This window comes from Etheostoma spectabile, unplaced genomic scaffold (assembly GCF_008692095.1).
Source record: "Etheostoma spectabile isolate EspeVRDwgs_2016 unplaced genomic scaffold, UIUC_Espe_1.0 scaffold352, whole genome shotgun sequence".
Lineage (NCBI taxonomy): Eukaryota > Metazoa > Chordata > Actinopteri > Perciformes > Percidae > Etheostoma > Etheostoma spectabile.
In genome coordinates, this window is record NW_022605591.1 from 758,719 (window position 1) to 781,732 (window position 23,014).

General features: G+C 43.6%; 1 protein-coding gene across 1 annotated transcript in view; it reads left to right on the forward strand.

Moving 5' to 3' along the window:
* The window catches only part of hdlbpb (high density lipoprotein binding protein b), a 44,772-nt gene that overhangs the window by 4,197 nt on the left and 17,561 nt on the right, over positions 1-23,014 (forward strand). The window contains exon 6 of the mRNA XM_032511313.1: positions 19,831-20,037. Coding sequence (XP_032367204.1) covers positions 19,831-20,037 — 207 coding nt within the window. The remainder of the gene's footprint in view (positions 1-19,830; positions 20,038-23,014) is intronic.

Consider the following 23,014-nt stretch of genomic DNA (forward strand, 5'->3'; position numbering starts at 1 on the left):
TTCAGGCTTCAAACATAAGATAGAACATTTTTATTTTTGTGAAAATCACCAACAAGTGGGACACAATTGTGAAGTGAACAAATCTATTGGATTTTTAAACTTTTTTAGCAATAAAAAACTGAAAAATTGGGCGTGCAAATTATTCGGGCCCCCTTGCGTTAATACTTTGTAAGCCACCTTTTGCTGCGATTACAGCTGCAATTCGCTTGGGGTATGTCTCTATCATTTTGGCACATTGAGAGACTAAATTCTTCCCATTCTTCCTTGCAAAACAGCTGGAGCTCATGGGTTGGATGGAGAGCTTTTTCATTTCTTTCCACAGATTCTCATTAGATTCAGGTCTGGCATTGACTTGGCCATTCTAACACCTGGATACGTTTATTTTGGAACCATCCTTTGTAGATTTTGCTTTATGTTTTGGATCATTGTCTTGTTGGAAGATAAATCTCCGTCCCAGTTTCAGTCTTTTGCAGACTCCAACAGTGTTTTCTTCCAGAATGGTCCTGTATTTGGCTCCATCCATCTTCCCATCAATTTTAAAACCATCTCCCCTGTCCCTGCTGGAAAGCAGGCCCAAACCATGATGCTGCCACCACCATGTTGACAGTGGGGATGGTGTGTTGAGTGATGAGCTGTGTTGCTTTTACGCCAAACATATCGTTTTGCATTGTGCCAAAAAGTTTGATTTTGGTTTCATCTGACCAGAGCACCTTCTTCCCACATGTTTTGGTTGTCTCCCAGGAGGCTTGTGGCAAACTTTAGACAACTTTTTATGGATATCTTTGAGAAATGGCTTTCTTCTTGCCACTCTTCCATGAAGGCCAGATTTGTGCAGTGTACACTGATTGTTGTCCTATGGACAGACTCTCCACCTCACTGTAGTTCTCTGCAGTTCATCCAGAGTGATCGTGGCCTCTTGGCTGCATCTCTGATCGTCTTCTCCTTGTCTGAGAAGTTTACAGGACGCCAGTCTTGGTAGATTTTCAGTGGTCTGATACTCCTTCCATTTCAAAATGATCGCTTGCACAGTGCTCCTTGGGATGTTTAAGCTTGGAAATCTTTTTGTATCCAAATCCGGCTTTAAACTTCTCCACAACAGTATTACGGACTTGCCTGTGTGTTACTTGGTCTTCATGCTCTCTGCGCTTTTCACAGAAACCCTGAGACTATCACGAGTAGTGCTTTATACAGAGACTATTTATCACCATCAGTCATTTAGGACACATTGGATCATTCAGAGATCCTCGCTGAACTTCTGGAGTGAGTTTGCTGCACTGAAAGTAAGGGGCCTAATATTTTGCACGCACCACTTTTCAGTTTTTTATTTGCTAAAAAGGTTTAAAATATCCAATAGATTTTTGTTCAACTTCACAATTGTGTCCCCTTTTGGTGATTCTTCACAAAAAATAAAAATGTATATCTTTATGTTTGAAGCCTGAAATGTGCAAAGGTTGAAAAGTTCAGGGGGGCCGAATACTTTCGCAAGGCACTGTATTTCTTTGCGAAACCTTCCAAGCATACTGGCGTTTTTTCTATTAATGGTACCTGCTTGACTCGCCTTGACTCGGCTCGACTCGGCGGCTATCCCCCGTCCTTATTTTCCATTGCAGATTAGTAACGCACACACACACAGAACATCGAAGGTGCGTTGCTTTTGATCTCGGCATTCTTGGCTGTTCCCGCCGCCAGAGGACAAATTTAGTTTCAAAAGAAGGTGGAGGCAGCAAAAAGAAAAACGCTGGCTGAAGTATTTAAACAATGGCAGGTTTGTTCATTAATGCAAGCACATTGTGTGCTGCTTTTGTTCATTTTTTTTCAGGGATTACACATCTGTAGTATTAGGAACCTAACCAATCTATTAAAATGACTGAATATAAAAATGTTTTTTTTATGTTGGATTGTGTATACCATTCAAAATACTACAGACTAACAGATGTTTCCTCTGAAGAAGAACGTCTCGCATCACTTAAACTGATGAATGGGATCAGAGCTTTTTTAATGTGACATCTGTTACTTTTATTATACTCCCACAAAATGATAAGGATACTTAGTTATAGCTGCAGCTTGAAGAATTCATCTTTGCAGCATGCCGTTTAGGACAAAAATTTTAGCTGAAAATGACTTTCAGCCCTGAGGTGGCCTTTTCGGGTCAGCAGTAACATGCTGATGTCCATTTCAATAGGTGCACTGAGGTCCAGCTGTATAGTTTAGCTGCTGGTATTGATATTGCAGAAAACACCATGTCCTCTTTGCAGTTGAATGCTTTTGTTTTGGTTTACCGACTGAAAACTGCCATATTCCATTCTTTCTCCCTCTCTCCCCGGCCTCAGCTACGGTCCACTATCCCCAAGGAGCCCCATCGTTTGTCATTGGTAAAATGCGAGAAAGCTGCAGGAGCTGGAGCTGAAGACCGCCACCAAGATTGCTATTCCACGTCCTGACGACCCCAGCGCCAATATCCGCATCACTGGCCACCAGGAGGGCATCGAGAAGGCTCGCCATGAAATCCTTCTGATCTCTGCTGAACAGGTGAGCTGGTGATGTGACTTTAAAGATGTAGGCCTGGAACCAGAAGTAGCTGAAGGTTAAATACCTATGGGCTACCAGGCCCTGTAGTGCACCCGGCGCAGCACAGCACAAACCCCAACGCAAGTGTCTTTGCTAGTTTAAAGGTGCTCTAAGCAATGTTGGGTGACGTTACTTCTTTGTTGACGTTCAAGTATTTTCAAAACAAAACAAGACTAGCTCACCCCTCCCTCCCCTCATCCCGTCCCCTCCCTTCTACCGCCCCCAACCCCCACCCCCAAATCCTTCTTGTCGGTTATTGGCTGGAACGCTGGAACCTGTTTGTGTATGCTTCGTGGTCCAGGTGGGCACAGTTTGTTTTTGTCATTTGTAGACCCTGGGTTGTCTACAGAGTAAGACTGCACGATTATGGCCAAATGATTATCACGGTTATTTTGACCATACTGTGATCACAATTATTCTCACGATTTTGTGTTGATTTTAACCAAAACAATTATATTGTCACAATGGGCTATTTAAAACTGCTTTCACATACATATTATGTTAAATTCTTCTTATGTTTGAAGTTGTATGTTGTATAGACAGATAGTATAGATAGCTGCGTACATACAGCTATATAAATGAATTAGAAAAAAAAATTTCTGAAATAAATAGTGTAGACTTTTTGTTTTTAAATGCATCTCTGAGAAAGCTCCTTCACTTGTTTTCAACAATAACTGATTAAAAGAGCTAGGGAGAGAGAGGGATTGTGATGGACCCCACTCACAGAGAGAACGGCAGACTCATATGAATGGGTCCACGGGTCGATATGGCGATACACACGTTGTGTGTATAAATGTCTGTATCGTCACTGCGCTTGCATTTTTTTTAAAGTTATTTTTTCTGGTTTTTTCCCTTATTAATAGATACCAACGAGTGAAAGGGGGAAAGAAAGGGGGGTGACTGCAGCAAAGGGGCCACAGGCTGGATTCGAACCCCGGGCCCGCTCGTCGAGGAGCAAGCCTCTGTACATGGGCCACCCGTCAACAACCCACTGAGCTATCTGGGTGGCCCACTCTGCGCTGCATTTTTATGAACTATAATTTCTGCCATCGCATCTCTCTGGCCCAGTTCCAGCAGCTCCGTCTCACACTGCACAACTGAAGTTAGTTGCATTCAAAACTTCTTCTGTGTTCTTGTGCCGTGGCGCCGCAATAGCAGTTCCCCCGCAAACACCGGTACAATACAGGTTTGCCCCTCATACTTACACTTACAATATACAGCTGTGTTAATAAAAATTAAAATCGAGAGATCCAAACACAGGCACTGCTTTACAGATAAATGTGTGTCATGTAACGCAAAATTAAACCATATTCATAGAACAACATTGCGCTTCTGCGAAGACATTATCACCGGTGCGTCCTAGAGGAGCTAAAGCTAACAGACGCTACTACACCGACCAGCACTGATCACTGCTGTTGTCTGAAAAAAACACACAGACGGGACAAAATGTTGTGTTTACTTTGAACGGTGTAAACCTTGAGACCGACTGCTCTCGTTGAATTCTCCTCCCGTTACTCTGTCCCTTGTGACTGTCTACATCTATAAACTAAGCTGGCGCAATGCAGGAACAACTCTGACTGGCACATGAGCAGACAGTGGTTTACGGAGCGGGTAGCTGCTCTACGCAAAAAAAAAAAAGGAGCATTCTATTAAATGACCCTTTAAAAAAAAAAAACGCTTGATCACGCAAATTTGATCGTGGAAGTCAAATTGTGATCGTGATTAAAATTTGATTTATTGTGCAACCCTGCTACAGAGACCACGTTTTTTTTTTATAGTTGTTTTCAGGGACAGGCGCTAGAAGATAGTGAGAGATGTTTTTTACATTGTGTTCAGGGGGCGGCAGGGAGCCAGCATAGATGAGGAGGATGTTTTTACAGGTGTTCAGGGGCAGGCAGCCACCAGATAGTGAGGAGATTTTGCTGTATGTGACAACAAATGTTGTCCCCTAAAACACGTGTGACAATCGCTTAAACACCTTTAAGAGCGACGCAGTTGTCAATATCCCTTCCAGCGCCCACCTTGATTAAATAGCAAAGCACCTGTGCCGATGCTGCTGGTTTTACAGGGAGGTGTGTTCAGGTATCTTGAGGCAGCGTAAAGCGATCGCGGGCCAATGACCAACAAAAAACCTGGTCTGAAGTCAACAGTGCAGCATTTTATTGTTATTTACCAGCGTATTAGTTAAAATGCAACTAGGCTCGTGCACACAGTGTGAGCACACAAGGACATGCAGCAGCACACACACGCAAAAGATGTAAAAAAATATATTACAAGTGAAATATATGTTCTGCTTGCTCGCTTTTCCCTTCACGCACATGCATCAGTTTCTTCTCCTGAAAATCTCTCCTTCCTGCTTAGCAATCACCATCATAATAACAATGGACCAGGTACAAACGCGCCTGGCTTGGAAGGGAATGGGAGAATGACACTCGAATGATGATTGGTTTATTACATGTTACGCCCAAACCTATGTTTTAAGATGCAAGTGCAACCCTTTTCAACCATGCGCCTGGCTCACAGACCATTTTTTCCGTTGTTAAGCAAATGTTGACCTCGTACAAGTCCTAAACATAACTGGGCCAGGCGCTTTGTGCATCGTTAAAATAGGGCCCAATACTCTTGATACGTTCATCAAGTAATTTAATTGTCTTGACCCGGCATTAAGAGCTGAAGATGAACACTTATGGTGCTGAACTTGGTTTTGATACTGTACTTTAATGGCTCTCTTGTCTATACCACTTCTTTTTGGCCAGATGTCCATGAACTACTCTTTCTTTGTGTTTGGAATTTAAACAGATTTCTGGAGGACTATGGTTAACTGCTCCTCACATCTCTTCAGGGTAAATCTAGACAGCTAGCTAGACTATCTATCTGAGTTTTCTGTTGCACGACTAAAACTACTTTTGAATGTACACACGTTCCACCAAATAAGTTCCTCCCCAAGCCTATTTTGCAGCGCACCCGGCCCCGCCCACGATTGTGATTGGTTTAAAGACATCCAATTAACCAGAGCATGTTTCTCTTCCATCCCGGAATGTTGTTTGCTAGCCGGACCCTCTCCCGCAGCGCTGTGGGAAAGGTCTGTGTTTGCCTCTCTAATCACGGCAGCTACTATTTAAGTCTTCATTGTTTGATGGACTCTTCTGTTTGCCGACTCCCCTCCTCTTCCTCACGCTCGCTGCTGCTCACCAGGTGACAAGCGTGCATGGAGCGTCTGTCCCTGGAAGTCCTTCCATCCCTTCATCGCCGGCCCCCACAACCGGGCTGGTGCAGTGAGCTAAGCCTGGAGACGTCTGCGCCATCACAGCATCCCGCCACCACCTAACCCAAGGACGATATTGTCATCACCGGGAGAAGGGCCGTCGCACTGGCTCTGCTGGCCGCATCCGAGCCATCTACGAGACAAGGTGCGTTTCTTCAAAAGATGTATTTTTTTAAAGATTATTCCGCCTTTTTTTTCGACAGCGACAAGGATAGACCAGGAAGGGGAAGAGAAAGAGAAGGGATGACATGCAAAGGGCCACAGTTCGGATTCAAACCTGGGCTGCTGCAGGTCTCAGGCAACATGGTGTGCACGCTCTTACTGGGGGAGCTAGAGGTCATAGAGATTATTCCGCCTTTAATAGCCGACATTAAAGGCGTACTACGCGGACAGTGAATCATGGCATAAGACACACTGTCCTCCATGCAGGCCTTGAGATGTCTTGCGAGCGTAGGTTCAGTCGTGACGCTGTTAGTACAGCGAAACACAGTCTAGATATTCTGCGGTACCTCACCCTGGCTATGTTGGAGTTCATTAATAATCCCTAACAACTGACGCGCATCTTGTTCGATAGAATCTGCAATTCTTTGAGACACATAATCCCTCAGGCGTTTACAGACTACTCACTGCAGTTAACTCTGGAGTGTAGTGCTTGTACCCAGTGACCAGTTGAACTCTTGTGGTTTCGTGAATACACAATAAACGCCAAAAAGGAGCACTCTTAAGATTCACTTCGAGAGCTGTAGTGACCAGTAAGCATCAGGCCTATACCTTCAGCAACATCAGAACTGATCGCATGTGCCTGTTCGTCGTTGGATTGTTATGTTTTTATGGTCGCGGGGATAGCCATTGGTGTCAACAACTAACCGTACATGCCTGCTTTCGCGGTGGAGAACAGGCACTAGTTTGGTCAAGCTTCTCTTTCCTACAACGACAACGAACTTAGCGCTTTCAAATCCACGCGATGCAGTTTGCTGCTGGTGCCCAAGCCTGTGTTGACATCATGATGGTCCCCCAGTTAAACAACAATAGAAGACTCTTCACAACCTCAATCTGCTCTTGATATGACTAATTCGGATGGTGCTGATGTAAGACACGAACTCTTTTTGGTGTCGTCATTGTGCGTAGTTGAGGGGACTTAACTTGGGTTTTAATGTTTTACGGTACCGAGCAGGGTCTATAGTTCTTCTATGACGATCCACAACACAAGACTAAACAAAGAGAAACCAAGATTTGTGGCATGGTAACGCGGCGTCTATGTGTGGCAAGGTGTGGGTGTGTTAAGCATCATGGCATTGCTTGCAGATTGATCTATGGAGCTGGTGAATAAAGGTGATGAGCCCGCGGGCGCAGAGAATCTGATGTGGGAGAGAAAAATGAATGTTCACAACGTGGAGAACGCACAGGCATGAGTAACGCAGAAAACTTTTTCATGATAAAGATCGTTTAGTGCATATGCCATGAAGGAGGCAAATCAACATTTTCTCGGTTTCGCCCTTCTGCTTGGTCTCTGTCCACCAAAACGGACCAACCCACTCCTCTGTCCTTCACAGTCTTCGTTGTGAAGTCTCTTTATTTTTCCCTTCTTTTGTTCTTTCTGTTTGCTTCGATTTGTTTTTTCCCGTCTTTTCCCATCCTACTCCATGGCCTACTTGCTTTTCTGGCTCAGGTTTCCTTTTTTCTGCTTTCTGTTCTTACCATTTTCTTGCTTTCTGTTCCCCTCGCTTGTGCTTTCCTTTATCCTCACTGTTGTTCTCCTCAATGAGCAATCTTCCCCTGACCGATTCCGGGTCCTTCCTCCACCGCCATTTCTTGTTGATGCCCACTCGCTCATCTCTTCTATTTTCCTCTATCCACCATGCAGAAGAGGAAACCACCACCATCTCCGGGAGGTAAAGAAGTTCAGCATAAGTACATTAAGGTCCAAAGGCAACACCTGCAGGAGATCCTGGAGACTACGGGGGTGTCTGTGGAGATGGTCCTCTGGACTCCGGCTCGAGACCATCATCCTGAGGGGGTGAGCCTGACAAGCTGGGACCAGCGCTCACGAGGTGTACGCAAAGGTGAGGAGGAGAGAGAAGGTTAAAGAGCTGATATATGTATTGTTGTTGTGACGCACATTATATATAGTCAAAATAATAGTGTAGTTTTTGAAATGTGATTCTTTCCAGCCAGTTTATTTATCATAGGTGAATTAGTCTGTAACATGCTTATTTAGAGATTGCGGTGAGGTTGTGAATTAATTGAATTTAAATTTATAAAGGATTTTGTCCTGTGCGCAAGCAAAGAGTGTGATGGTGGTGGAGGTGACAGCTCCGGCCGTGGCTGCATCGCGTCCATTGGCAAGAAAGGGACAAAACACGGGCGGATCAACAGCACTACCACGGTAAGGGCGAGAGAGGGGTGTGCGGAAAAGAGTGGATCTGAGTTACAACCAGAGTATTAAACACACGCTTCTTACATATGATGGGGTTACTTTATGCAGGTCAATCCATGTAGAAGGTGAAGAAAAAGGGGTAATTGAGAAGTGACAGCAGCATGGCAGAGGATACTTGACATGAACTGACATGTGTTTATTTACGTGGCACTATGGATCAACATAGGGCTGTTGTCTTTGTGTGTAGGTTCACATAGAGTTTACGACGGTGAGGAGCCATTAGTCTGGAGGGGCCAACAGAGGAGGGTGGAACAGGCTCAGGCCCAGATAAAGAGATCATCAAGGCACTGGTGAGTACTTACCCTACACCACACACACACACACACAGTTAGTCCGCTGGATGATGTTATCGTTCATCTGGTTGATGCCTCCCCCCCTGTCCACCCAACACTAGGGTACAGGGTTGGGGTGGTGCATGCCCAAAAAGTAACAATTATGATACATTAACGGTGCACAGGTTGATTTTTTGAGGTGCATATATGCAGGTGGCTGTCAATTTCTTTCTAAAATCATCAGTTTGGATAGTTGTATTGCCTCTAGAGCAAGCACCCGAGAGAGAAAGACGGAAGTAGAGTATGTGTGAAAGAGAGAGAGAGAGAGAGCTACTGGTACAATTGGCGCTTTGTTTTTTTAAATTTAGAAGGCACTAATTTCTGGCGAAAGAACATTATAGTGATATATTGATGATCCTTACACTCTAGTCTTAAGGTTTTAGTTTCAGTTTGGATGTTTTGTGATGTCCACTTTATCACTCTTAGAATAAAGACACCTGAGAGATACAAGAGAAAAGGAGAAAATAGATAGATATTTAATGGGGTTTCAGTGCTATATCTTAGGGAACTTTTCAGTGACAAATCTCCTCTGCCTTTCTTGTCCAGCTGGGTGAGGATGGACTACACTGACGTGTCATAGACCAGCGTTTCCACAGCACCTATCGGAAAGAACGGAGCCAACAGTGAGTACGCTACTGCTCTGCCGATCTCAACAGAAACAAACTGGGTGTCAACACTTTGGGATTTGAGAGTTCAAATGCAGTGAGGACCATCCTTTATTGCTGTGTTTTTAAGCCAAGTTGTTTTAGTTGGAGCCCACTGATACAGTTGTGGACACATTTTAGAGACCCTGCATCAAATTCTGGGTTTAGATAAAACGTACTAAAGCTACATTGGTGGATTTTCTCACCATCTAGCGGTGAATTGTATTAGACAACAAACGGAATATTAACTTATAGCCCCCCATCCGATCGCATTTAAACTCCTACGGTGGCCGAACGCAAAATCACATGTCTCCTTGGTAGTTCCTTCCAGTGTCAGTGTTTATTGGTCCATTTCATGCTAACATTCAGCTGGTCCTATACATATGCAAGCTAATGTTATAAAGTCATCAGGCTATCTTTATTCTGTAAATGTTTGAGATTATAGTGTAAGGCAATGTTTACAGCCGTAGAGAGAAGACAACGGCGGCCTGTGTTTTTAATATGAAGCATAGTAGCGGAATAGACAATGTCAATGAAACCAAAATAGCTCTTAGTATCTCCATTGTCTGTGTAATGTGCCAAGGAAATCTCGACATATATGATTACGTTTATATCAAGGTACAAGGTTTTTTCATCATTGACGCGAGGAAAAGTTTCTAGATTATATCTCCACCTGGTCCTGGGAATGCAGGGATCCCCCAGTCAGAGCTGTTGATGTTGCTGCGGGAAAGGGAAGTTTGGGGTCCTGTTAAGCAGATGAAGATGGATAAGGTCTTTCCATCTTGGAAAAGCCACTCCATATTATAACTGTATTGACCAAATACTTAGTCTGTCTTTGCCTGTTTGCGCTGTCTTTTAATTATCTTTTAACTTCCTTGGCGTCTTCGTTACATTCGTGTGCTCCAGATCACAATATTGTGAAAGAAACAAAGAGATTTTTTGCTAAGAAGAAACTCAACAATTACACAATGGCGCTTAAACAAAACTACACCACACACTACAACTTGTGATGGATTCTGTCACAACCTTACAACGTCAATCGGAATCGGAGCGTCAAGTGTTGGTACGAATCCCCCAGGACTCTGAACGAAGTGGCCTGTCGGTATGAGGGAGACCTAAAGGAGTTCAGTCTTGCATGCAGAGAGCTCATTGAGATGGTCCAGAGAATGGTGAGAGTTATCATTCATTCATTCCTGGTTGGCATAAACCAAAAAACAAAAACTCCAAACAGGCCAGCTCACACTTTTTCTTTCTCCCAATACCAGGAAAACGAGCGCACCAAAGACCTGATGTGGAGCAGAAGTTCAATCGGACGATCATCGGCCAGAAGGGGAGAAGATCAAAGAAGTCGAGACAAGTTCCCTGAGGTGAACGTTTTTTTTCTGACCCCCACTGCACTTCATCTTGCCCATTCTCATGTGAATAATTGTTTTGATGCACTTCTAATTTATTTGATAATTATTATCTTTCTTCTGCTTAGTGTCATCATCAACTTCCCCGACCCATCACAGAAGAATGACGTAGTCCAGTGAGGGGCCGAAGAAAGATGGTGAGAAAGTGGCAAAGTTTCCCAAAAATTATGCTGACCTGGTATGACCCACCATGTTCTCTATCTTTCCTCTTTTTACTACTTTCTCTTTCACACCTAACTTCATAACAGCATTCTTTTTTTTTCAGATTGAGAAAGCTTCTTCTTGCTCTCGTTCCCATCTTCAAGCAGTTTCACAAAAAACATCATGGTAAGGGCGGCGGCCAACATCAAAAAGGTGAGACTTTAAAGCGCACATTGAAAATTGAAAATATCACTTCAAAATATGTATCCATTTCAGTGTCAAAATGTGTTAAACCCATACATGAAACAACAAATATGGAACAGTACACTGTAGCCGAAATCTATTTAAACTGTCGCCAGAACAATGTACATTATGTTAAAGGTTCAAATAACAGATATTGTTAATGCCACCAGATCCGTGAAGAGACCAACACTAAGATCGACTTGCCGACAGAGGAACAGTAACTCCGAGATGATCATCCATCACAGGCAAGAGAGGAATGTGAGCAGCCAGAGATCGAATCCTCGCCATCCAGAGACGAACTGGTGAGAGACATAAGACTGGTTTTGTCGCTGTTGTTGCAGCTTCCAGGGTTTCTGGGAAGATATAGATTTTTTCTTATGTATTGTATCTTCTTTCATTGATCCCCACCATAATTACTTTTATTTGTAATAACTGAAGTAAAAAAAAAACAATGATGTGATTGACAAAATTGATAAATTAAGCAGTAAAAATAAATCAGTTCTGATTTATACTTTTTACACTTAATTTACTAAATGATATTATTGGGGTAACATACAAACGCAGAGTTAACACACACCCTTGTGCAATCTCTGTCTTCCTCATTTGCTGCCATTTTCCACTCATGCTATTTGTAAACACCAGAGCATGCCCTAAATATTAAAAATAAAAGAATTCTGGAAAAAGCGAATAAGTGACCTTGAGTTAAGATCGTTGTTAAATCTCCTGTCCTAAAGTGAAAAATGAACTGCATTTTGATTTAAATATATCCAAAAAATGACTACCCAAATTATAAGTTTTAGATCCAAATTTAAGCTGTGTGACCAGGTGTGAATATTATGACCTTTTAATGGGCAGATGAGGCAACCAGAACATGACAAAATGCTGCAAATGTTGATGTCACCTCAATTTCCTTTCTCTCATTTCGCTCTTCATCCTTCAGGCCAACATTAAGGAGACCAGAGGTTGCCATCCCTGCCAAGCTGCACAACTCTCTGATTGGCTCAAAGGGCTGCTTGTGCGCTCCATCATGGAGGACTGCGGCGGCGTCCACATCCATTTCCCCTCTGAGGCTCTGGCTCAGACAATGTCACCATCAGAGGGTCCGTTGGTGAGGTGGAAAAGGCCAAGAAACCCTAGCTAAAAAGCATGCAGCTGGCTGAAGACGAAGGTGGTGGGGCGCGATAAAGTTTGATATGAACACAATAGTTTAGAGAGTGAGTAACTATAAAGAGTAAGGAAGAGAGGGTGAATACTTACATCACCTTTCCTTCTCCTCCTTCCTTCCTTCCTTTCCTTCCTTCTTCCGCCCTTCCTTTCTTTCCATTTTTAGCAAGTCGCCACCGTCAACACTTTACCAGCTGAAGCTTCAGGCCAAACCAGTATTACCATAATTCTGATCGGCGCGTGGAGGGCGCCAATATCGCCGTGGTTCGCTTGTGCGGGAAAAACAAGACGGGCGCCCGCACTCATGTTCCATCGCCAGATGACACCGAGCAGGAACGATCAACATCGTCGGGAAGGAGGGAAGCCGGAGTCCGTCGCCCGAAGGAGCTGGAAAAGGTTATCAACAAACCTGGGTAATTCACTACAAGTCCCGACTACAAAAGTCTTGTCGTCTTTATCTATTGTAGAAAACACCTGCTTTAAACCGACTTTTAATTAGCAATTGTGTTAAATAATAGCTCATATGAACAGCTAAAACCTCCCAAATGATGTTCAATGCACTGAAATAAATAGTTTTCCCCCACCCATAAAAAAATTTATATTTAAACAGACAGAAAGGTCACAAGTTTTGTTGCCTATACATGAATATTGATACAATTACATACAAATACTAAAAATATGCAACAAATTAAATAGTGGTGGCTGTAGAGATTTATTTAATATCTTGTACTGACTTCCATGAGCTTTGAATGGACGGATCCATGCGTGTTTGGCATAGGGATCTATCAATTATGATGAAGTCATAAGGCAATAGCTAGGAAAGCAGTCTGTGCTGCCTTCCCAGAGTTTCATTCAATATTCTTTGTTTGGTCCCCATGCTCCTCTTCATACCTACACGCCACATATGCTCACATGATGTTTGCATGTCTGGTATGGCGGAAGGCCGCAAGCATGGAGGCAATCTTGATCTTCTTATCGCCTTGAGGAACTTTGAAGAGTGGAGTATGAAGTATGCGATGGACACCATCCTGCTGGGTAATTTGGCCTCGTTTATGTTAGGAATATAAGAGTTAGCTAAGAATTTCGGTGGTATTGAGACTGAGTTGCCTTTCTCACCTCTGCAGGATTTCGTCGCACCCCCCATACTGCGATGTAACCCCACAACCATGTGTTTCCGCCACCAAAATTCCACTGTTTCGGGGGTGAATCTTGATCCATGCGGGCTCCAGGAGGTCTCCTGCAATATGGCGCAAACTGTGATTGTAATCACACAGAAGATTCATCTGAAAAATCCACTTTCTTCTCCCACTTCTCCAGGGTCCATCCTTTTAGCAGGCTGTGGGCCTTGGCAAATGCCACACGGTTTGTTCAATTGTGCTTTTTGTTTAGTGCTGGCTTCTGGCACTGATTCGACCAGTGGAGGGCCATTTCGAGACGAATCCGACAAACCGTTCTGGTGTACAAGGGCTTCAGGGGACCCAGGTTCTGGGGAGCCTGCTGCCTGCGTGAAAATGGGCTGGCCTGGATTTCGAGCCAACAGAAACGGTCCTTCTCAGAGCCAGTGTCTTGCGGGGCTGCCTGACCTGGGCTGTCAAAAACATCTCAGTGTCTTTCCAAATGTTTTTAATCCTCTGTACTTGACGCTGAGTTCACATGACGGTGTCTGTAAATCAGCATGGATCTGGTCTTCTCGCTTGATAATCCACCTTAGTCTCAGGGTGAATCCTAGGGGGCATGTTTGCAGGAGGTTCGTTGCAGGTTGATGTGGTAGTCTAGAGTATACGTGGGCTTGTTTTTATACACACTGAAGACCTATTGATCCTTAATTAGTTCCCAGGGAAGTCATATGCAAGGCGACAAACATTTGTCTTTGCAAAAATTGCAACTCAATGGGCTTTTACAAGCGGTGAATAATTAGAATACTTTTTGACAGTTTCTTTTTGCACTGAAACATTATTTACAAAAGGCTGTTGGGATAAAATGAGCCATTTCTTGTAAAGAAAATGTGATGTAGAAATATATTTGCAGCGGCACTCAGGTCCAATCGTGTACACAAGCGACCAAGACTTTTGTCAGGGACTGTACCTGCATTTATTGTCTGTATTTGGTATTTTTAATTTATTTGTTGCGTTTTGTTTTTAAATGTAGTTATCAGTTGTTTTATTGCGTTGCATGTTAATTATTTGCCACAGAAATAAAGCCAAAGCAAAAGTGCTAAATTGGATTTTTATATTATCCACCAAAACAGAAGGAATAAAACAACTTCAAAACACTAAAGAGAAAATAAAAAGATAGAGCCCCCTACATCTGGTGTGTCATATTCTAAAATAACCCCTCCACTCTACGTTACCTGTTGTCTCACCCTCTCCAGGATGATGTGGTGGAGGACAGCATGGTAGTAGATGTTTCGGCCACCAACCCGCCCTTGTGTGCGGAGAGGCTTCAGGTGCTACGGGAGCTGGCAGACAGGAGTAGCGCTGGTGTGTAAGCCGTTGGATCCCGCGTCGTACCGGAGGGGCAACGTCGCGGGTCCTCTCGGACAGGGAGCCAAGCGGACTGTTGGGGGGCGCGCCAAGAAACCATCCAGGTTAGATCATACGAGGACCTGTAAGGAAAGGGACTTTGAGAACAATTTACAAAAAATACAGAGTGACAATTCAAGTATTAAAAACACAAAAAAAAACTTTTATTTTGATCAATTGCCCAGAAAAATTATGTTCGCCCATAAAAGGGAGCACCTCTGGTCAGAGACACACCGTTACAGATTCAAGGGGCGGCTGTGGGTCAGGGGTAGCGCGGTGCCTGCCAATCGGATATGTTGGTGTGTTCAGATCCCCGCACCCTGCAGTCCTTGTCGAAGTGTCTTTGGCAAGACATTGAACCCCGAGTTGCCCCCGGTGCTGCGATCGGAGTGATGATTGTGTATGCATGTTATCTGATGAGTCAGGTGGCACCTTGTACGGCTAGCAACGGCCACGTGTAGAATGGTGTGTGAATGGTGAATGTATCCTGTAGATGTTATAATGCGCTTTGAGCAGTTTGTTTAAAGACTGAACAGCGCTATAATAATACAGCCACATTTACTATTTACATTACATTTAAAGGCCCCATGGTATGAAAATTTCAATTTAGGAGGGGTTCAACGGTTAAATGAGTTCCCCTAGCCTGCCTGGGTATCCTGCTTGCCTTTGAGAAAATGAAGCTCAGAGTAGGCCATCTGGAAACTTTCTCCTTTGGTCATAAAGGGCAGGTTACCTCCTACTTTCCTTGCCTCCCACCCGGGCCCCAGAACTTGGACCACCATGAGAGAGAGTAGAGGACATCATGGCGTTTCTCAAAACAAGCCAGTTGGTCAAGACCACACCCCCCAGCCCTTCCACCTTGCCCCCCCTCTCTCCTCCTCAAAAGCTCCACTGACTCAGAAATAAGGCCACATACGTAATGGAAGCTCATGGTGGTTAGCTGGTTCTCTAGTGGCTGGAATTCAGCCCAGGCTGATTTGGGAAAGTATTTTAGGGGACCACTTACGGCCTAAAAATAAAAAAGGGCATCCACAAGAACACGTGTCATGGGACCTTTAATAAATGTTCAGGTCAAAGGGTCTGGTAGATTTAGTTATCAAAATCTTCCAATTACGTACTGCAATTTTAAATAAAAGTATGAGGCAAAAAAACGGACACATCCAGCTAGAACTTGTGTCGCAGGCATACAAACTGTTTGTGTTATGCGCCCAATTATTTCACAGCCAAATAGTGTATGGAAGCAATCCCCCAGTCTTCAGTCCTCTCTTTCCTCCCCTATCGCGAGCAGGAGTCCCGGTGAATGTGGAGTGTGATCATCCCTCAGCGCTTCCACCCGAGCCATCCCATGGGGCACTTAAAGGTTTGCCGCATTCAGTACATCACCAGGGAGCACGAGGTCCAAATCAAGTTCCCTGAGAGAGACGACAGCGCTTGCAGGTCAGAACCTAACGCACAAGTAGTGTCCTGCAAACTATAATGTTTAATGTTGTGTAATGTTGTAATAATGAAAGTATTGCTTCTGTAAGTCACGTACTATGTCACATTATTAAGATCTTAATGAAAACACAGTTCCGATCACTGTAGATCATTTTATATTGGAAATTACCACCTGCTGCTCCTTCTTTACCTGCCAGTGTTAAGGTTGATCTTCACTTGCTCAAGGTTAATATGTGTAGTATTTTAATCTGTAAGTGGAAAAAGTAATGCTCATGAATAAGTTATATGTTTACAGTGCAAGCCAAACACGTTGTCTTAATCATTGTATTTTGGTGAAATCACAGCAGGAGGCTCCTGCAGGAAAACGGTGTAGGCAGCCCAGAGGGCAGAGTTTGTCCCACCGAAAGTGTGACATCTCACTATTGCTGGGCGTGATGAAGTGTGAACTAGCTAAAAGTTCCGCACTGCTGGGTAGGTGGCCATTTACTTCATTTCAGACACGATGCAGTCTTTCTTTTAATGCCTCTCTATCCTTCCCATGTCCCACATATTCCCTTCACGATTGTCTCCTCAGGCACTGGTGCCCATATACGGAGGACGTGCCGTACAGGTCCTAGAGCTGCATCGTACATCAATTGCGCCAAAGGGCAGTGGGTTATCAGGAGAGATGAGGATAATACGAGGTAGCCGACTCTTGGTGCCATCTTTGGCCATGCACCTTTATTCTGCAGGTCACAAGCTCGTGTTGTTTACAAAACATGCTTAGTTATTGTGATGGCATTCAAGTGGTTATGTTGCTGTCAACAATCAATAGTTTAATTCACATTAATTCATGGTTGTGACTCGCATTAATCACACTTTTTTTATCTATTACTAAAGTCACTGATTTACTTTTTGTTCCTCTCAGCATATACGTCTATGTAGTGGTTTCAATTCACATTACATATCACTTGGTGCAATATTCTTCTCACAAAATGTAACACCGTACCATCATAAAATGTGAGGAGAAAATACTTTGACAGACGGGAGGAGGGGAGAGAATGGCACCAGCTGTGGCTTGGCCAGCAAGTGGTAGATTTCAGGCTTGGACGTGCTGCAAGTAGCTGAGGTTCACAACACAAAAAACCCAAGCAAATCACTTTGGTCTTGTCATAGGGTAAAATTTGGGCAACTTTTAAAACAGTAAACTTTCCATTCAGAATATTGATTGTCATCCATTTAGCACTGTCTGGCGCTCGCCATCCAATCAAAACGTAACGTTAATACTCTTTGGGCAGCGCTTCGTGAGCCCAAAGCTGTGTTGTGGCGTGCTCGTGTTTTTGTTTCTGGTCTCGCTAGATCCGGTGTAGTGGTTGTAGTTTTTGCTAAACGTTCTACTGTTAAGTGGAACAAAATCTATTGGATATTTTAAACTTTTTTAGCAAATAAAAAACTGAAAAATTGGGCGTGCAAAATTATTCGGCCCCCTTGCGTTAATACTTTGTAGAGCCACCTTTTGCTGGCGGCTTACAGCTGCAGTCGCTTTGGGTATGGATCTATCAGTTTTGCACAGTGAGAAGACGGAAATCTTGCCCATTCTTCCTTGCAAAACAGCTGGAGCTCAGTGAGGTTGGATGGAGAGCGTTTTCATTTCTTTCCACAGATTCTCAATTAGATTCAGGTCTGGACATTGACTTGGCCATTCTAACACCTGGATACGTTTATTTGGGAACCATTCCTTTGTAGATTTTGCTTGTTTGGATTTTTTTTTTCATTGTCGTGTGGAAGATAAATCTCCGTCCCAGTTTCAGGTCTTTGCAGACTCCAACAGGTTTTCTTCCAGAATGGTCCGTATGGCTCCATCCATCTTCCCATCAATTTTAACCATCTCCCCTGTCCCTGCTGAAGAAAAGCAGGCCCAAACCATGATGTGCCACACCATGTTGACAGTGGGGATGGTGTGTGAGGGTGATGAGCTGTGTTGCTTTTACGCCAAACAATCGTTTTGCATTGTGGCAAAAAGTTTGATTTTGGTTTCAATCTGACAGAGCATTCTTCCACATGTTTGGTGGTGTCTCCAGGAGGCTGTGGCAAACTTTAGACAAGACTTTTTTGGATATCTTTGAGAAATGGCTTTCTTCTGCCAATTCCATGAAGGCAGATTTGTGCAGTGTACAGACTGATTGGTCCTATGGACAGACTCTCCCACCTCAGCTGTAGTTCCTGCAGTTCATCCAGAGTGATCGTGGGCCTCTGGCTGATCTCTGATCAGTCTTCTCCTTGTCTGAGCTGAAAGTTACAGGGCGGCCAGGTCTTGGTAGTTTTCAGTGGTTGGTACTCCTTCCATTTAAAATGATCGCTTGACAGTGCTCTTGGAGTTTAAAGCTTGGGAAATCTTTGTATCCAAATCGGCTTTAAACTTCTCCACAACAGTATTACGGACTTGCCTGGTGTGTTACTTGGTCTCATGATGTCCTGCGCTTTCAACAGAACCCTGAGACTATCACAGAGTAGGGCATTTATACAGAGACTATTATCACCATCAGTCATTTAGGACAACATTGGATCATTCAAGATCCTCGCTGAACTTCTGGAGTGAGTTTGCTGCACTGAAAGGAAAGGGGCGAATAATTTTGCACGCACCCACTTTTCAGTTTTTTATTTGCTAAAAAGGTTTAAAATATCCAATGATTTGTTCCACTTCACAATTGTGTCCCAAGTGGTGGATTCTTCACAAAAAAAATAAAATGTTATATCTTTATGTTTGAAGCCTGAAATGTGTCAAAAGGTTGAAAAGTTCAGGGGGGCCGAATACTTTCGCAAGGCACTGTATTTCTTTGCAGAAACCTTCCAAGCATACTGGCGTTTTTTCTATTAATGGTACCTGCTTGACTCGCCTTGACTCGGCTCGACTCGGCGGCTATACCCCGTCCTTATTTTTCCATTGCAGATTAGTAACGCGACACACACACAGAACATCGAAGGTGCGTTGCTTTTGATTCTCGGCATGTGGCTGTTCCCGCCGCCAGAGGACAAATTTAGTTTCAAAAGAAGGTGGAGGCAGCAAAAAGAAAAACGCTGGCTGAAGTATTTAAACATGGCAGGTTTGTTCATTAATGCAAGCACATTGTGTGCTGCTTTTGGTTCATTTGTATTTTTCAGGGATTACACATTCTAGTATTATGGAACCTAACCAAATCTATTTTTAAATGACTGAAATATAAAAAATGTTTTTTTTATGTTGATTGTGTATACCATTCAAAAAATACTACAGACTAACAGATGTTTCCTTGAAGAAGAACGTCTCGCATCACTTAAACTGATGAATGGGATCAGAGCTGTTTTAATGTGACAATCTGTTACTTTTATTATATCCCCACAAAATGATATAGGATACTTAGTTATAGCTGCAGCTTGAAGAATTCTATCTGTGCAGGCATGCCGGTTTAGGACAAAAAGTTTAGCTGAAAAATGACTTTCAGCTCCTGAGGGTGGCCTTTTCGGGTTCAAGCAGTAAACATGCTGATGTCCATTTCAATAGGTGCACTGAGGTCCAGCTGTATAGTTTAGCTGCTGGTATTGATAGTGCAGAAAAACACCATGTCCTCTTTGCAAGGTTGAATGCTTTTGTTTTGGTTTACCGACTGAAAACTGCCATATTCCATTCTTTCTCCCTCTCTCCCCAGGCCTCAGCTACGGTCACTATCCCCAAGGAGCACCATCGTTTTGTCATTGGTAAAAATGGCGAGAAGCTGCAGGAGCTGGAGCTGAAGACCGCCACCAAGATTGCTATTCCACGTCCTGACGACCCCAGCGCCAATATCCGCATCACTGGCACCAAGGAGGGCATCGAGAAGGCTCGCCATGAAATCCTTCTGATCTCTGCTGAACAGGTGAGCTGTGTGATGTGATCTTTAAAGATGTAGGCCTGGAACCAGAAGTAGCTGAAGGTTAAATGACCTATGGGCTAACAGGCCCTGTAGTGCACCCGGCGCAGCACAGCACAAACCCCAACGCAAGTGTCTTTGCTAGTTTAAAGGTGCTCTAAGCAATGTTGGGTGACGTTACTTCTTGTTGACGTTCAAAGTATTTTCAAACAAAACAAGACTAGCTCACCCCTCCCTCCTCCTCATCCCGTCCCCTCCCTTCTAACGCCCCCAACCCCCACCCCCAAATCCTTCTTGTCGGTTATTGGCTGGAACGCTGGAACACTGTTTGTGTATGCTTCGTGGTGCAGGTGGGCACAGTTTGTTTTTGTCATTTGTAGACCCTGGGTTGTCTACAGAGTAAGACTGCACGATTATGGCCAAAATGATTATCACGGTTATTTTGATCAATACTGTGATCACAATTATTCTCACGATTATTTGTTGATTTTAACCAAAACAAATTATATTGTCACATAGGCTATTTATAACTGCTTTCACATACATATTATGTTAAATTCTTCTTATGTTGAAGTTGTATGTTGTATAGACAGATAGTATAGATAGCTGCGTACATACAGCTATATAAATGAAAATTAGAAAAAAAGATTATCTGAAATAAATAGTGTAGAACATTTTTGTTTTTAAATGCATCTCTGAGAAAGCTCCTTCACTTGTTTTCAACAATAACTGATTAAAAGAGCTAGGGAGAGAGAGGGATTGTGATGGACGCCACTCACAGAGAGACGGCAGACTCATTATGAATGGGTCCACGGGTCGAATGGCGGATACACACGTTGTGTGTATGAAATGTCTGTATCGTCACTGCGCTGCATTTTTTTTTAAAGTTATTTTTTCTGGGTTTTTTCCCTTTATTAGATAGATAGCCAGACAGAGTGAAAGGGGGAAAGAGAGAGGGGGGTGACATGCAGCAAAGGGGCCACAGGCTGGATTCGAACCCGGGCCCGCTGCGTCGAGGAGCAAGCCTCTGTACATGGGCACCCGCTCAACCCACTGAGCTATCTGGGTGCCCACTGCGCTGCATTTTTATGAACTATAATATTCTGGCCATGGGTCACATCTCTGGCCCAGGTCCAGCAGCTCCGTCTCACACTGCACGAACTGAAGTTAGTTGCATTCAATAACTTCTTCTGTGTTCTTTGCCGTGGCGGCCGCAATAGCAGTTACCCGCGGAAACACCGGTACAAATACAGGTTTGCCCCTCATACTTACACTTACAATATACAGCTGTGTTAATAAAAAATTAAAATCGAGAGATCCAAACACAGGCACTGCTTTACAGATAAAATGTGTCATGTAACGCAAAATTAAACCATATTCATAGAACAACATTGCAGCTTCTGCGAAGACATTATCACCGGTGCGTCCTAGAGGAGCTAACAGCTAACAGACGCTAACTAGCACCGACCAGCACTGATCACTGCTGTTGTCTGAAAAACAACACAGACGGGACAAAATGTTGTGTTTACTGGTAAACTGGTAAACCTTGAGACCGACTGCTCTCTGTTGAATTCTCCTCCCGTTACTCTGTCCTCTGTGACTGTCTACATCTATAAACTAAGCTGCGCAATGCAGGGAACAACTCTGACTGGCACATGAGCAGACAGTGGTTTACGGAGCGGTAGATGCGCTACGCAAAAAAAAAAAAAGGAGCATTCTATTAAATGACCCTTTAAAAAAAAAAAACGCTTGATCACGCAAATTTGATCGTGGGAAGTCAAAATTGTGATCGTGATTAAAATTTGATTTATTGTGCAACCCTGCTACAGAGACCACGTTTTTTTTTTTTAGTGTGTTCAGGGGACAGGCAGCTAGAAGATAGTGAGGAGATGTTTTTACAGTGTGTTCAGGGGGCAGGCAGGGAGCCAGCAGATAGTGAGGAGATGTTTTTACAGTGTGTTCAGGGGGCAGGCAGCCAGCAGATAGTGAGGAGATGTTTGCTGTATGTGACAACAAATGTTGTACCCTAAAACACGTGTGACATCGCTTAGAACACCTTTAAGAGCGACGCAGTTGTCAATATCCCTTCCAGCGCCCACCTTGATTAAATAGCAAATGCACCTGTGCCGATGCGTGCTGGTTTTACAGGGAGGTGTGTTCAGGTATCTTGAGGCAGCGTAAAGCGATCGCGCCAATGACCAACAAAAAACCTGGTCTGAAGTCAACAGTGCAGCATTTTATTGTTATTTTAACAGCGTATTAGTAAAATGCAACTAGGCTCGTGCACAGTGTGAGCACACAAGGACATGCAGCAGCACACACACGCAAAAGATTGAAAAAAATATATTACAATGTGAAATATATGTTCTGCTTGCGCGCTTTCACTTCACGCACATGCATATCAGTTTCTTCTCCTGAAAATCTCTCCTTCCTGCTTAGCAAATCCACCATCATAATAACAATGGACCAAGGTACAAACGCGCCTGGCTTGGAAAGGGAATGGGAGATGACACTCGAATGATGATTGGTTTATTACATGTTACGCCCAAAACTATGATTAATTAAGATAGCAAGTGCAACCCTTTTCAACCATGCGCCTGGCTCACAGACCATTTTTTCCGTTGTTAAGCAAATGTTGACTCGTACAAGTCCTAAACATAACTGGGCCAGGCGCTTTGTGCATCGTTAAAATAGGGCCCAATACTCTTGATACGTTCATCAAGTAATTTAATTGTCTTTGACCCGGCCATTAAGAGCTGAAGATGAACACTTATGGTGCTGAACTTGGTTTTGATACTGTACTTTAATGGCTCTCTTGTCTATATCCACTTCTTTTTGGCCAGATGTCCATGAACTTACTCTTTCTTTGTGTTGGAATTTAAACAGATTTCTGAGGACTATGGTTAACTGCTCCTCACATCTCTTCAGGGTAAATCTAGACAGCTAGCTAGACTATCTATCTGAGTTTTCTGTTGCACGACTA